Source organism: Rosa chinensis, chromosome 5 (genome assembly GCF_002994745.2).
Source record: "Rosa chinensis cultivar Old Blush chromosome 5, RchiOBHm-V2, whole genome shotgun sequence".
In the NCBI taxonomy this organism is placed as follows: Eukaryota; Viridiplantae; Streptophyta; class Magnoliopsida; order Rosales; family Rosaceae; genus Rosa; species Rosa chinensis.
In genome coordinates, this window is record NC_037092.1 from 82211793 (window position 1) to 82228121 (window position 16329).

The 16329-nt window shown below is 39.8% G+C and overlaps 3 protein-coding genes and 1 pseudogene across 3 annotated transcripts; 3 read left to right on the plus strand and 1 right to left on the minus strand.

The window, feature by feature from the left end:
- Nucleotides 1-3174: 3174 nt before the first annotated feature.
- The window catches only part of LOC112165170, an 86178-nt pseudogene continuing 73023 nt past the window's right edge, over nt 3175-16329 (minus strand).
- On the plus strand, nt 9905-13961 carry LOC112165171 (ER membrane protein complex subunit 8/9 homolog). The gene is made up of 5 exons (XM_024301605.2): nt 9905-10195; nt 10285-10431; nt 11382-11445; nt 13541-13709; nt 13808-13961. Exons 1-5 carry the CDS (start codon nt 9989-9991, stop codon nt 13836-13838), a joined length of 618 nt encoding a protein of 205 aa, XP_024157373.1. The 5' UTR covers nt 9905-9988; the 3' UTR covers nt 13839-13961.
- On the plus strand, nt 14265-15452 carry LOC112164258 (pentatricopeptide repeat-containing protein At1g08070, chloroplastic). Its single transcript, XM_024300478.1, has one exon. It carries the CDS (start codon nt 14265-14267, stop codon nt 15450-15452), a length of 1188 nt encoding a protein of 395 aa, XP_024156246.1.
- On the plus strand, nt 15458-16150 carry LOC112164259 (pentatricopeptide repeat-containing protein At5g66520). The gene has a single exon (XM_024300479.1). It carries the CDS (start codon nt 15458-15460, stop codon nt 16148-16150), a length of 693 nt encoding a protein of 230 aa, XP_024156247.1.

Consider the following 16329-nt stretch of genomic DNA (forward strand, 5'->3'; position numbering starts at 1 on the left):
TCAGCTACGTTCATGGCGCCAATGAGCTCATGAAACCTTGTGATATTTCCTGCATTTACATCAATCCGATAATTCTTTGAAATCATCAGTGCAGAGACGGGGAAGGTAGAGAGAGTCTTCTCGATCAACATAGTATCAGTTATGGCTTGGCCACAATACTCCATCAGAGACTTGATACGAAGAGCTTCCGAGTTATAATCAAGCACAGACTTGAAATCACAAAAGCAGAGGCTATGCCATCGCACTTCTAAATTAGGAAGCAGGGAGTCACGAACGTTGCCAAATCGCTGCTCAAGTTCTACCTATAGCTTTCTTGGGTCTTCCTCATTGAGGTATTCATTTTGGAGCGCGTCATTCATGTGCCTTGTCATGAGAATTATGGCTTTAGCTTGTTTTGCTTCAAAAGCAGTAGCTTGCTCAATGGAGAGCACGTTCTGACTAGGCTCTTGGATGGTTTCCAGAATTCCATCAGCCTTAAGATGTTGGCGCACATCTCGGACCCACCTATGGTATCCTGCGCCAGTTGTCTCGAGTGGAACAAAGTTCAACTTGTTCAGGTAACTCATCCTGAAAAACAACACAAGATTAGGGTTAGTTTCGGAGCGAAAAGGCTACCACGAAAAACTATTAAATTTCTGAGCGTAGTCGCTTCCAAGAAATTAGGAATTTTCTGAGCGTAGTCGCTTCCAAGAAAATCCAATTCCAAAGGGGTTTTGGATTAGATCGAAATAACGATATATGTGGTCGATCGTTTTCTTCTCAACAAACTCTAAGTTTGAAGGACTCTACAAGCTCCAAGCTTGGAGTGAGCGCGAACCCCCACAGTTCGGCTTTTGGTCTCCCCTATGTAGAGAAAGGGGGGTAGAAGAAGGGATGTTGGAAGTCCCCGAGAAAAGAAGAAGAAATAAAAAAAAAAAACTTCAAAAACGGGAACTTTTAGAAAAGTTTATCTTAAAAGATGGCCGGGAAAATGTCGCCGGACAAGTTACTGTAGCTGCCCGAAAAGTACTGTAGCTGACCGGAAGTTACTGTAGCTGACTGGAAAAAGTCACCGGAAAATGCCGGGAAGTGGCCGGAAAAGTCACCGGAAAGTGGCCGGAAAAGGGTTGACCGTTGACCAATGCTGACGTGGCAGTGGGTCCTGTTGCTGACGTGGTAGTGGGTCCCTGTGATGACGTGGCAGTGGGTCAGGGTGGTGACGTGGCCGTGGGGTTTGCGTCAGTGGGCTTGGGCTTGGGCTTTTGGGCTTCTTTTGCTTTCTCTTCTTTTTTTTCTTTTCTTTTCTGCCGGTTCAAGATGCAGCAGCTCAAGTGGCCGGTTCACGCCTTTTTAGGCCGATTTTTGCAAATTTTCTTCGGGTTCCTGAAACTTCATATCAATGGGCTTCTGGTATCAAAATTTGGTGAAATTTGAAGGTCCGGAAGATGGTGAACCGGTGGAATATTTGCTGCAAGTTGTATGGAGCTTCCGGTGGCCGGTTCGGTAAGTTTTCGGTCGGTTCTTGGGGTAGGGCAGCCGGTTCTTGGGGTAGGGCCGCCGGTTCTGGACTCCTGAGATCGATTCCTTTAAGGTGTGAGGTGGAGGCAGAAAAGGCTTCAACGATTTGTATTCGGATTCAAGGTTTTTAGCTTCTTGAATCAGGGTTTGGCTATTTGTTTCAGGGTTAGGGCTCGTGCTGATAACGTGTTGTAGAGAAACTGAATTTGAGAGGAATTTGCTGTGTATTCTCATTGATAATAGGGGCCTCTTTATATAGAGGATTACAATGCATATAATCTCAATCATACAAGGAAAGTAATTCTACATGGATTAGGATTCTAGATCCTTCTAATTAAATCCTATTACTACTAGGTCAAGTAACCTAGAGTTTGGGCCAAACACAAATTAGGTTTTCCTTCAACAAAATGAAAATACTGAAGAGAAAGTCTTTGTTAGGATTTTTCATTCAGTTTGAATAATCCCTATTCATTAGGGAGCATGTTTAATGCGTTTGACTTTTCTTGTTGCACTTACCACGTTGATTAGTTGTAAAACGTGGGCTGTTTCTTCTCAATTCTGTTAGGGTTGTAAAAGGCTATTTATGAGCCAAGTTTGTTCAATAAAGAGCATGTCATTTTCCCGGAATTGTTGAGCTCTCTTTCAATTTGTTTTGATTCTTAACAATATATCACCACTTTTGGCCTATCAGAATTTGAATCAAAGATGCCAATGAATGAAGATGAGAACCAATTAGGCACTTACTTCAAGAAACAGAACAGATCGCTCGATGCTAATTTGCTTGGGAAAAGCCATCGTCATGAGATTGGGTATTTATACCATCTTGCTCAGTTTGCAAATCTTTTCATGTTTTTTCTTCTTTAGTTATTTTTTTAGTGGTAAAAACGTCTTTGCAGTATAAAGGAATAGGTACATTGAAAGTTACTTCCAATGCAAAATTTACTCCAAAAGGACACCCCAAAACAAAGCCCCACTGAAACAAAACAAAACGAACCGCTTCAACTTCAAGTTAACAGATACCAAATCATACGCTTCCAAATCAGATACAAGAAATCCACAAACTAACCAGCACCCATATGCATTCCAATTCACCAAATGCAAAAGCCACCACACTTCGCCTTAAGCAAAAAAAAAAAAAAAAAAAAAAACATATAGCCCTAAAACACAACTAGTCCACCATCGCAAGCAAAAATTCAATTTACCCCAATCAAAACCCACTAAAGCTCACACCTTTACAATCCAAGCAATCCCCAATTTCACCCAACTCAATCTGAACACCCAATTTCAAGCAACACCAACTTCAATTTACCACAACACAAACCAACCCCCTCAATAAAACTCATTACCTATTTCTTCTTTAGTTTATAATAGGCTAGACAGTACTTCAAAGTACTGAAATTTGAGCCCTTTTTTTTTTAGAAGAACTTGAGCCGTTGAATTGCCCAATGAATAAAACAGCTCACATCTTTGGAGAGTAAAACGGCGCCGCTTGTCGTTTTAGAAAAGAAAACGATTTTGGTTTGGTTTTGGTGGGGGGGGGGGGGGGGGGCGTTTAGTTTGAATAAATGCACATAGGGGGTTTCATTCATGCATAGGGGGGAGGGGGAAGGGTTGGGAAGAATCAAGAATGTGGTGCAACGGAAAGGCCAAGAGTTAATAGTTGAACTTGGGACTTGATTTCTACAGCAAATCTAATAACCGATAATCCAATAATTGTTGTGCAATATAAAAAACCACACGCTCTCTCCAGTTACATACAGCCAAGCTCGTTCGAGCTTGTTAATGCACACACCCAAACTTGCTCTGGTCCTCAATGTTTCAGATCGAGTTCCAAAATTGGTAACACACATATCAAAGGGGTCTCTCACCAGGGAGATAAGGAGGAGAGCCACCCTCAATCTGGTTCCTTTTCCTTATTAAACATCCCACTGAGGGTAGGCAAAAGTGTCTTTTTCAAAACAGAGGTCTTTGATTTCTCCATCTTCCGGCCCTGGGCAGTTTTCATCTGGGAGTTCTGCATTTGAATCCTGAAATGCCGCAGGGATGATTCCACTGACGACTCTGTCTCTGCCAATATCCGTGAGGCAGCATCTGCTGCTTTCTTTTGCTCGCATTCCCGCCACCTTCGGAGCTCTCCTTCTACTGCCATTTTGGCTGCTTCAGCCATTTCGGCCCTTTTTTTGGCCTCCACAGTTGCAGCCTTCATATCTTCAATCTCCTTCCGGGTTGCCTCTAACCTCTTCAAGGCCTCATTTTCACTAGCCTTCACAGCTTCCACCTGAGCCATGGCAGCAGCCACTCTCATTTCTGCTAATGTGTCGGACTCCTCAACCTTTCGGCTCAAAGACTCAAATTCATCCTTCGATATAGTGATCTGGATACCAGACTCAGATGTTGATGCGCGAACAGCGTTAGTTCTCTCGGATAAAGTTCTAATCTGTTCAAGGGCCCTTTCTTCTGCTGATTTAGCTTCTTCAGCTTCTTCTCTACCTCTTTTACAGCGCTTTTGGTAGTTTCAGCTTCCTTTTTCATTTCCTCCGCTTTAATATTCATCTCTTCTGCATCCCGTCGAGCACTTTCAATTTCCATCGACAGCTGGTTTAGCGTTGCTATCATTTCATTGGAAGCACCTCTGGCTATAGATTCTTCGGCTAGGCATGCTTCAAGCTCAGTCTTAGTTTTCCGCAGTTTGACATGTAAGTTCCCAGCAATAGATTCTGTTTCCGCTTCCTTTTCCTTGAGCTCAGCATGCTCTTTCTTCACATTCTCAATTTCCACCTTAAGTGCTTCAACTAAACTTCTGAGGCTGTTTTCTTCTTCGGCTACTTTATGCGGTGATTCCTTAGCATCATCCAGCTCCGAAACGACCTTTACAGAATATAAATCTGAAGCCTTCTCATTCTCCATTTGCTTTTGCAGAGCTCCAATTTCATTCAACATTTCAGCAAGTCGTGCTTCAAAATTTCTGGAAATTTATGGATCAAACTGTATTTGTAGAGAGAGCAATTTCTTTGCAGACTCTTCTGCCGTGGCCTTATATGCTTGCCTCAGGACATCCTTTTCGGAAAATACCTTTGCTTTCTCTTGCTGGGCTTCCTCAGATGCAAGGTTCACTTGCCCAATTGATTCATGCACAGCTGCAATTTCCTTTGAGAGCTCATTAACTCTCTCCGCATTTGCTTTGGCTGCATCTTTAGCTTCTGCTGCCTGCTTGAATGCAGTAACTTTTGCTTCTAAGGATGCATCACAGTCCTGACGGATTTTCCTCAACTCTTGCTTTGCAGCATCAAGTTCAGTAATTACATTCATGTATTGTGCTCTATCTGTTTCCAAGTCTTGCTTCCAAGCACCATCAGTTCCAGCTAGGTTCCCATTGTTTGCTTCTTCGAGTTGCTTTGCCCGATTTTTTGCAGCTTCTGATGCCTTTATTGCGGATTCCTTAAATTCACCAAGAGATGCCAGCTTCTTGTTCAGCTCTTCATGAGTTACTTTGGCCTTTGCAAGCTCCACAAGTGCTTGGGCTTTAGTAGTTTCAGCATTCATTAGTTGTTCCTTCAGCTTGTTCAATTCTTTCTGCGCCAGGTGAAGCTGTGTTTCACTGGCTAGCACTCGCTGCATTGAAAGTTTGAAACAACAAATGTTAACAGCTTCCCACAAGAAAAACCTGGATATTTTTAAAATAGTGCATTAACTAGAAAGTCCTGGTGTCACTATCAATAAAATTCTCTGGAGATTAATTATCTAACAACAACAAAGCGGTCAAACTGAATTAAGACCAACAATCCTAATATATTATATATATATTTAGTCCTTGATTCCCTCTTCTTGACTCAAATTAAACCATTCACATTCATAGACACAAATTACAAATTCCTTCAAGCAGTCGGTTCCATCTCAAAAACTTTTCATGACAGCTGAAAGTATTATGAGTTGTAACTATTTTGGTACAAAGGAAACTACATGCCCATACCCCCACAAAGAAAAACTCACACAGAATGACCTTATAGCTTCTCTTACTTTAACAAAATCATTTTCTTCTTCTTCAGAAAGGAAAACTATGTTGCTTTAATTAATGTGACAATAGTATTAGCTTCACAAGAAAAATGAGTAAAGGCAAGACCATGTAACAATAATTCAGGAACAAGTTACAAATATACTTGCCATTTGAAAATATAAATGTCTCATTATGTGGTGCGATTCCTAAATTGAAACGTAAAGGAATTGGACATACCTCCGCTGACTAGGGTTTTATCTTCCTAATGGCAGGTTTCTCCCCAGAGCCAGAGAAGGCCCCCTCACCAAATAGTGACACAGCATCTTTAACAGATTGGAAAGGTGCCCTGGTGTCAATCTCTCCCACCTCCACTTTAGGACTAGGAGAATTTGTAGCACTCTGGTGGTCTTTTGCAACCATAATGCTCTGTTTATTTATCCTTGTTTGCTGAAAAATGGCAGAGTAGCACTTTAAAATGTAATCTTAAGGAAACAGAGAAAGGATAATTGCCAAAAGCTAACAACAACACATGTCTCAGCAGACCAAACATACAATTCACCCAATCCTCATCTAGCATTCATACAGACAACACAGGCAAGACGTATGCATTATATGATATGATTGCAAGGCTCAAAAAGCAGACACCCAATTCCCACTAACCCAAACAGCATTGACCCTATGAAACTTGACATAGACCCTCAATCTAAGGTAACCTATGGTCAAGGGATGTCAACATTTGATACCGAAAAATCCATGTGGAATTGGAATATAAACAAATATTGAGGCCTTGTCAAACACTCAAACCTCTCACAACTTTATAATTCTTTGGGAAACCAAACAGGAAAGTTGAAACACCACTAAGAAACTATGACTCAATTATACAGAAGCATTTTCATAATGCACATTCACAACTAAGCAAGGGAAAGAAGAATATGAGAGCCCCAGTGTTTAATGAGTGCTCTTCTTCACATTACACCCAGTTCTACCCCACAGTCTCACTACCACTTCTATTCAACTCGTAAACTACACAAAGCCCACCACCTAAGATTTGAAGGGCACCCAACACCACTTAAAGTTCAGTCTGCTATAGTGAAGTAATACAACTGCCAGTTGCAAAAAGTATAATGGCATAGGAAATAGCCGAGTTAGCTTAAACAAAACAATCCAACAGCACCAAGTTGGCAATAGCATTTCCCAGAACTAGTTTTGAAAGTTTTACAGCTAAACAAACAACAGAAAAGCATAGGACTATATACCCGGAAAAAAAAAAAATCAGAGATAAGAAAAGGAGCCAATTCAATTTTCAAGGTACAATCTAACACGGCTTGTCTACGCTTCACCAACACCTGGTTCAAAGATTCACAAGGAACACTATAAATATTCAGCCGAACCATTTAATCATGAGACACACACCTTTCCTATGACAGCAAATCCTTCAAGAAAATGGGCCCAGAAATACTACCCAACTCGCCGCTTTAAGAATGAAAACTCAAGCCCTCATAGAATTCAATTCCAAAATCACTAAAATAAGAAAGTGCCTAAATTATCAAAAACTCAGATTTCTTACTACCCACAACAACAGTAAATCAGACTTATAATGCAATCAATCAGTGACATAAAATAAAGCCCAAAAAGGTAAAAACTTGAAAAGAAAAGAAGGGTAACAATTTCTTACCGAGAAACCCTAATCAAAGCTACAAAATTTACACACACCGGAAACCCTAGAATTCACCAAAAGCTCGAAACCGGAGCTCCAGCCCAAAAAGAAGAGTGACCATCTTCACCGATCCTCTTGTTCTCACAAAGTGACACAGACCCTTTGAAACTCTCGACCCGAAAACCAAAACCCACCGATCAAAGCCCTGAATCGCCAAGAAAGACCGGAGCTTTCTCAGCACAGATTGCGTTTTGGTGCAAAAATTCAAAAGAGAAAGAAGAGAAAAGAAGCAATCTTTGAGGGCTATGGAATTGGAAATGGGTCTTTGCTTGGACAATAGAAGCGGCTAGAGAGAGTCTACAGTGTTTTAGAGAGAGAGAGAGAGAGAGAGGTTTGAAAATTCGAAAGCCGGTTGCTTTCGAATTTTATATCAGACTGACTTTTGCTGAGAAGGGATAGAGAGAGAGAGAGTATGCCAGAATCCCGTGGAATATTTTGTCGTCATCTGTCTTTTACTTGTGCATGTACCTATTGTACATTGTAGCCCATTTTGCCCCTTGTGTCCAAAGCGTAAATGACACTTGCGAGCACTTGGGAGCAAGGTTCTAAATTTCTGCGATATTTTCGATATATCCTCTAATATTTTCTTTTTTTTACGGACCGATATATCTAGAGGAGGGGTAAATATCTTATCTGTCACCGTTTCTGCGAAATTTCTCCGACATCGTCAAATATCCCCGATATATTAGATATTTGCAATATATCCCGATAAAGTGAAGAAATATCTGTAAAATTTGAGGTAAAAATAAAAAAAAACTCAGTAATTCTCTAAATGAAAATATGTGTGAAGAGAGATTTCCTAAAGGCAAATTTGAGTGAGGAGAAATTCCCTCAAGGTGAATCTAGGTGAGTAGAAAATCCCCTCAAGGCGAATCTAGGTGAGGAGAATTGGATAAATACCCTCAAGACGATTTTGGGTGAGAAGTAATTATCTAAAAGTCTAAATGCAAATCTGTGTGAGGAGAGATTTGGTACTGTGTAGTCTGTGACTATTTCTTTAACTCTGTATGTAGTTTGTAACTCTGTAGTTGAATAATAGAAAAAAGATAAAGCCATAAAGGTTCAATTATTCAAATGAGGCCAAATGACATTGCAGAAGGAAGTCAAGGAACCATATATGGATGATGAGAAGAGAGTGCAGAGTACGGAGTATTAAATTTTGGCTATGCATCTTGAAAAAGTGAGGAATAACGAATTTACTGTGTAGTCTGTGTCTTAAACTTGAAATTTTTTTTTGGAAGTTGTCTCTTGTTTTAGTAGATCAACATAATTAAAAATAGAAAGTGATATATGATATGAAGCAAACTACAGAAGGTTAAATAGTTAAATGTAATTCATCTTTTTTATTGATTTTATTTTATTAAGTGCAATGTTTATAAAACTATACAAAGGGCCCCAAATTGATCAGGGCCCCAAAGTGCCACTGGAGATCAAAACAGAGGTGATAGCATGGATAAAGAGAAAAGATTCTATTAAGCAAGAAAAGGCAGCTGTTCAAGATGATATTAGAGAAGAACTCCGCAATGATTATCTTGACAATCAAACAAGTCTGTACAATGACGATGACGACAATGATGATGATGATGATGGATTTCAGTATCCACCAGACATGCACCCTGCAGAACAACAAGATTATCGTGCTGCAGTAAGACGATCAACCGTAAATCGTGATAAGAACTCTCAGTTTAGTAGAAGTGCAAGATTTCAATTTCCAAAACAATCGAGAGGCGGTAGTAGCAGTCAACAATTGCAACAAGTTGATCGATCAAAAACCTATCGGTACTCATTTCCTGAGCCTCCAGTAGCAATGCCATCAAAAGATAGTCGATCAAAACAAAGCACAATTAAATCATTACTAAAAGGTGGTAGAGAACTATTGGCAACAATGGTGTCCAAATACCACATATATGATGTTGTCCCTTTTAACAAAGCTGATTCTCCACATTTCCAAAACATGTTGACTACAACTGGAAGAGGAACAGGTGGTGGAGGTGAAAGATATGAATATGAACAATCTTCTGTGGATGGAGGATTCCAATTTACCTGTGAAGGTAATTTTGATCATGCCACCCAAGATGAAGACCACAGAGTGAGAACAGCTAGTCATAGTGCTCAAGACAAGACTCGATATGGGAGGAGCACTAGAGGTGCAACTGATGATCAAAGTACCCCATCTGACGTTTCTTCAATTGCCTTAAGTTTTGACTCTATCAGTTTAGGCACAGAGCGCAGTGAGATCTCAAATGAATCTCATGAAAGCAACAATCAATTTGGTTATGATGTTTATGGATATAATCAATATGGAGAAGTATATGATCAGTCATCTAGTTGGGTTCATCCTTATTATCTCCTGCAACTCTAAAAAGATCTATAACTATCATGTTCATCACTACAATTCGCACTATATGGGTCATATGTCTTGGTCTGATTATTGCATTTTCATAGACCAGCGAGCGGCTTTTCAACCGCCTAGAGTCTCTTTTTGAATGTAGATGAAGTTGACATTCATATGTATTTATATGTAGTTCTAAATTTCTAATAAATTGACTGTTTTTTCAAAAACGATATTTTCGTACACTGTATCCTCAATATATCCGATATCTTTTTTTTTTTCAAAATACAGATAGATATGAAAATACCGATATTTAAAACCTTGCTCACAAAAAACACCGAAATACTGGACTCTGCTCTCTCTCTCTCTCTCTCTCTCTCTCTCTCTCTCTCTCTCTCTTCTCTCCCTGCAATTGAATTCTCAACTCGGGCGAGTGAGTCAGTGAGTCATGGGCGGCGAGTTACGCTACGAGATCACGCAGAACGCGTACATAAAGCTTGTGCTACACGCGCTCAAGCACAAGACCTCCGCTGTGAACGGCATCCTCGTCAGCCGCGTCTCCCCCAAAAACGACGTCGTCGAGATCATCGACTCCGTCCCTCTCTTCCACTCCCAGCTCGGCCTCCTCCCCCAGCTCGAGATCTCCCTCATCCTCGTCAGTCTCACGATTTCAAATTCACACATTTGCTTCGAATTGAATTGTGCGTCTTGATTTTTGATTCATGGTTTGATGATTGGTTTCAGATTGAGGAGCATTTTGTTACTAAAGGGCTGAACATTGTGGGATATTTTCACGCAAACGAGAGGTTTGATGATCATGAGCTTGGAAGCCTCGCCAAGAATGTTGGTGATCACATTTATCGTTACCTTCCTCAAGCTGCAGTGCTCTTGGTGTGTGATTTTTGTCTATTTATGAAGTTCCGGTTTTTCGTTTCGAGAGATTGGAGTTTTATTTTGGGGTTATTATCACAAATGGTACCTGAACTTATCCTCTATTTTATAGATGGTACCTGAACTTCAATTTTGATCACAACTAGTACCCAAACTTTTCGATTTCATTTTAAATGGTACCTAGAGCCACTTTCGGTCACTATTCCGGCCAAAAAAGCCAAATCTAAAAAAAATTAAAAAAATAAAAATAAAAGTTCAAGGAAAGCCTATTACCAAAAAAATCATCGCTATGATCGCAACCAGAGGCGGAACTGTATTACAGTCCGGCGGGGTCCGGACCCCCCCAAGCTTTGTTTCAGATATACGAGTATATATGCATTCTGTTAATCAACATGAGGGAAGAACCTTCTGTTCATGTAGTGGACCCCCCCTAACCACGTGATGACCAATCCTCTATATAAAAGTGTAATAAAATAATAAAAAATTCATTGTAATACAAATCAATGACATATTAATTAAAAATTTAGTTGCCTTTTTTTCATTCTTAGAGTTGGTTTTTTAATTTTGAAATGAGAGTTATATGGTTTTGTTACAAAATTATAATTTACTTATGAAGTAGTTTTTTATTTTATTTATTTTTGGAGTAGTTTGTTATATTATTTCTATCTCAAGTTCTGGACCCCCCCCAGTATTTAAATCCTGGTTCTGCCACTGATCGCAACCCTTGAAATCACCAAAGATCATCATTATGATCGCCTCACATGCCCTTTGTAGTCGGAATAGTGACCTAAGGTGGCTCTAGGTACCATTTAAAATGAAATCGAAAAGTTCGGGTACTAGTTGTGATCAAAATTGAAGTTTAGGTACCATCGATAAAATTGAGGTATAGTTCAGGTACTATTTGTGATTTTTACCCTTTATTTTGTGTCTCTGTGTGTATGTATTTTCAGTTAGATAACAAGAAGCTTGGAGCTTTGTCAAAGACCAAGGACCGGAGCCCCGTGGTCCAGGTTGGTATCTTAGTGTGTATCATTTGCTTTTGTCTTAGTGCATGATATGCTTGGTGTTTGATTCTATTTTGTTTTCGTGTATGAACTGGGTGTAGTATGATGTTTAGTTAATGGTGTAGAGGATTCGTGTGTGGTAAGCATTACCAGGCTTTCTAGTGACTGTGAATGATTGAAGTTGATTGCTGGGATAAAGAAGATAATTGAATTATGTGTTTGTAGTCACATGAAACGTTTCAGATATCTTTTCTAGCATTTTGATAAAGTCCTCAGAGAGCTCAAGTTTGTCTATGAAGTGGATCCATAGAATTTCAGGTCAATCCAAGCCCAACGATAAGGGCACATGAGGTTACCTTTTGTCGTAAAAGCATACCTAGCTTTGGGTTTTTCTATGTTCTTTATCTGAGCTAATGAATTCATATCAATCAGACAAAGTTATATTAGTGATAGTGCTCTTCAATTGAGGAATCGTGTGGGTGGGAGGGGATTGAATCATTCATTCATCAGATATGTCTTCTTCCGTGATTCATTTCGTATCAACTCTAATTGGTTATCAAAAAGCCTACTTTACAAAGGGAACGTCATTTCCCCGTAACTGGCCGCATCGCTGTCACCTTCCCTTCCGCCCATCTGTACATTATAGTTTTCATTTTATTAGTTATAGTTAAGATGTCATTTGAAGAACATACCTTTTTGTTTTCTTGCTATAGGCAATAGAAACAACCACCTAGTTCATAATTTTCCAATTTCTGATCTACACTCTATGTTATGTGGGCAACTCATATTTTGTCTGTAGATTTCTCTATAATATGTAAGATATATCAGAACTTTTCATAACAATTCTGTTCACTGCATCTTTTTTTTTTTTTTTGGGTGAAGTCTTTCTTGAAGTAGATGGGGCTATGCCATCAGTCGGCAGCTCCATTAAATCCCATGTGAAGCATGTTAAACCAAGCATATGCGTCTTGTACTATTTAAGTATTGTTGGAGAAGAATCAGTGGAGCAGATTACAGTAGTTCTTACTCATTTTAAAAGCATAAGCTATTTGTTTTGCTCCTTTTTAGTATAAAATTTCCTTCTGGTTTCCCATTTGGGTTTGATAATGTAGGTTATATATGCCCAACCTCTGAATTACCACTTTTTCGTTAAATGTAGTTACTTTCAAAGTTTACTTCTGTTTATTGTCATAAGAATTGTACAGACCAAAAAAACAAAAAAAACAAAAACTGTCATAAGAATTGAATGGTTCAGGTTCTATCTGCAATATTCATGGACCTTGCTTTATTCCATGCAACACAGCAGCAATTACAAGTTTCTTTATAGTAATGGTTTTAGTGTTGTGGTTGTGGTATTATACTCTTAGGAGTTTGCACCATAAAATGTGCTGACTGTCTTGAGAAAAGGGTAATAATATCTGTTTTCTTGGGTAATGAATGGAACAATCTAACACTGAAATCTTAGGGGTAAACTAGGACAGAACTTGAATACTGATTGTAACTATAGCAAGAGATATGATCCGGATCATCTTTTCTTTGTATACAAATTTCCTTTAACTATTCAGATTACCAGGGTTTTTTTTTTTTTTTTTTTTTGGTTATGAAAAATGAGCACTGTTAATGATATCATCGAATCAACAATGTATTCTATGTTATTCACATGCCAACTAATAAAATCATCCATGTTCGACCATCCAGTTCAAACCTCTTATCCTAAACTCTGAGTCTCTCTTTCGCTTTGTTCAGTTTGATGACTAGTTTAGTATTCTGATCTTGGAAAATCGAACGAATAAAAACTAACAAACCAGTTTATTTAAGTTAAGAAAATAAAAGACAGTATATTTCACTTGAGTGAAGAGCCATTGGTACATAAAATAAAAACGATTGGTATTTTGGATGATCTTTCTTCTGTGGTGTGATTCACATGTTTCTTTATTGTTAGTGCTTCACATAGTTACGTGTCCTGATTATGCATATCGAAGCCATCTTTACCTACTGTCATCCTTCACCTATATTAGCTTCATTTTCTGTTCCTTTGTTTTACTTGGTTTTGTTAATTTTGGTAATTATTTGTCATGGGAATTCTCCCTTGTAATTTCTTTCAGCTTTTATGTTTCTAATCTTTGCATCTAGGATTTGGAAGTTAGTTGGATCAGATGGAAATCAGTTGACGATCAAGGAGCCCTCAGCAAATGTTGTTCTACTGGATCACATCTCAACTGAAAAATGGCAGGATGTTGTAGATTTTGATGATCACCTTGATGACATTAGCAAGTGAGTGCAATACAACAGCATCTCTTATTCCCAAGATTTTTTTTTTTTTTCATGTTTAGAGGTCAAAATTAATGCTGATTGAAAATTTCATGCAACAGGGATTGGCTGAACCCAGAGCTCTTCAAGTAAACTAGGCATTAATAGCTTCATCTGGGCATCAGAGGACAAGGCCCGGCTGGTCAAAGAAATCAGATGGACCGACCTAAGCTCCTTGGTTTCTGAAATTTTTTTCGAGATGTAAAAAACTTGATAACAGCTATCTCCTCATACTTTAAAAGTCTCTGAACTCGAATGGTATCTCTGTGCTTCAAGAGCATTTCAATTGTAGCTTATGTTTGTAGAACCGAACAAAATGTCAAAATGTGACAAAGCTTAGCAGCTGGTGAAAGGTTTTGAGTTTAATTCCTTGGTGTTACGTAACCAGATCATATGTTAATACCGTGCGGTTGGAATATTTTAATACGCCGTCGTTTTAGACAATAGTTAGAATGCCCAGTCGTTAAAAGCCAAAGGCCGAAGCTATAGAATTCAAATTACCGTTGGTCTCAAGTTGAAATGCTTTCAACACTTTCCCTCCATCTTCCTCCTCCACCTCTCAACCACACCCAGTCCCCAACTTCACAAAACCTCACACCCCATCATCATCTTCTCCACACCTTCACCTCCCCATTAAAACAACTCCATGCCCACCTCATCAAAACCAACACTCCCCTCTCCACCCTCCCTCCCACCCGAATCGCCTTTGCTTGCGCTCTCACTCCCAGCTTCTCCTACGCCCAGAAACTCTTCCAACACCTCGACTACCCCGATATCCCTACCTGGAATTCCTGCCTGAAGGCCTTCGCCGAAGGCGACGAGCCCATTGATGCAATGCTGCTCTTCCATCAGCTGCATAACCTGCGTTGCTTCAATGTGATTCCTGACAGTTTCAGTCTGTCTTTTGTTCTAAAGGCCTGTACCCGCTTGTTGGATTTTCACACTGGTAGAGTGCTACATGGCTATGTGGAGAAGCTTGGGTTTTGGTCCAATCTGTTTATGATGAATATGATTCTGAATTTGTATGCATTGTGTGGGGAAATTAGGGATGCACGGCTGATGTTTGATAAAATGCCGCAGAGAGATGTTGTCACGTGGAATATAATGATGACTCTGTTGGTGAAGAGAGGTGATATAGAGCAAGCTTATGATTTGTTTTCGGGGATGCCGGATAGAATTGTGAGGTCATGGACGCTGATGATTTCGGGGTTTGGTCAGTGCGGTAAGCCTAAGGAGGCGATTCGTGTGTTTTTGGAGATGGAGGAGGCTGGTGTGAGGGCAAATGAGGTGACTGTAGTGGCGGTTCTTGCGGCTTGTACTGATTTGGGTGACTTGGATTTGGGTAGGAGAGTTCATGAGTACTCGAGCCAAAGTGGGTTTGGAAGAAATGTTTGGATTTGTAACACGCTGATTGAGAAGTATGTCAAATGTGGGTGTTTGGAGGATGCTTGTAGAGTTTTTGATGCGATGGAAGAACGATCGGTTGTGTCATGGTCAGCTATGATTTCAGGGCTGGCCATGCATGGACAAGCTGAGGAAGCTTTGAGACTTTTCTCTAGCATGATTCAGATAGGGATGGAGCCAAATTATGTAACTTTTGTTGGACTCCTGCATGCTTGTAGCCACATGGGGTTTGTGGACAAGGGTCGTGAGTTCTTAGCCAGAATGACTGCAGATTATGGTATAGTTCCGAAAATTGAGCATTAGGTTGTATGGTTGATCTCTTAAGCCGCGCAGGGCTCCTTCAAGAGGCTCACGAGTTTATCATGAACATGCCTATCAAACCAAATGGTGTTGTGTGGGGAGCTCTCCTTGGTGGATGCAAAGTTCACAGAAACATTGAACTGGCTGAAGAAGCAACAAAGCACCTTTCTGAACTGGATCCACTGAATGATGGATACTACATTGTTTTGTCAAACATTTATGCAGAAGCACAACGGTGGGAAGACGTGGCGAGAGTGAGAAGACTAATGAGGGATCGAGGGGTGAAGAAGACACCTGGCTGGAGCTCAATCACGGTAGATGGAGTGCTTCATGAGTTTGTTGCTGGGGATGAAGCCCATCCTCAAGCCGAGGAGATTGACCAAATATGGGAGAAACTACTTGAAAGAATGAAGATGAAGGGTTATGTACCCAACACTTCAGTTGTTCTACTAGACATGGAAGAGGATCAAAAGGAGAAATTTCTCAATCGCCATAGCGAGAAATTAGCGCTGGTTTTTGGGCTGATCAAAACGAAACCTGGAACACCAATTCGAATTATGAAGAATCTTCGTGTTTGTGTGGACTGTCATGCTGCTTTGAAACTTGTATCAGAAATTGCCGACAGAGAGATAGTTGTGCGTGACCGAAATTGGTTCCATTGTTTCAAAAAAGGTTATTGTTCCTGCAGGGATTACTGGTAGTAGGTCGTAGAAAAGTATATTATACATTTTAGCTAACATCATTGTTGTCATTTGTCAAAGAAATTGGAAATGTAGAATTGTATGCTACTCTTTTCAGTAACAAAGCATGATTCCAACACTAGCTTCAAATAATGAAAATCAAACAATTTATTACTCAGAGTAAATCAAAATAATGAACT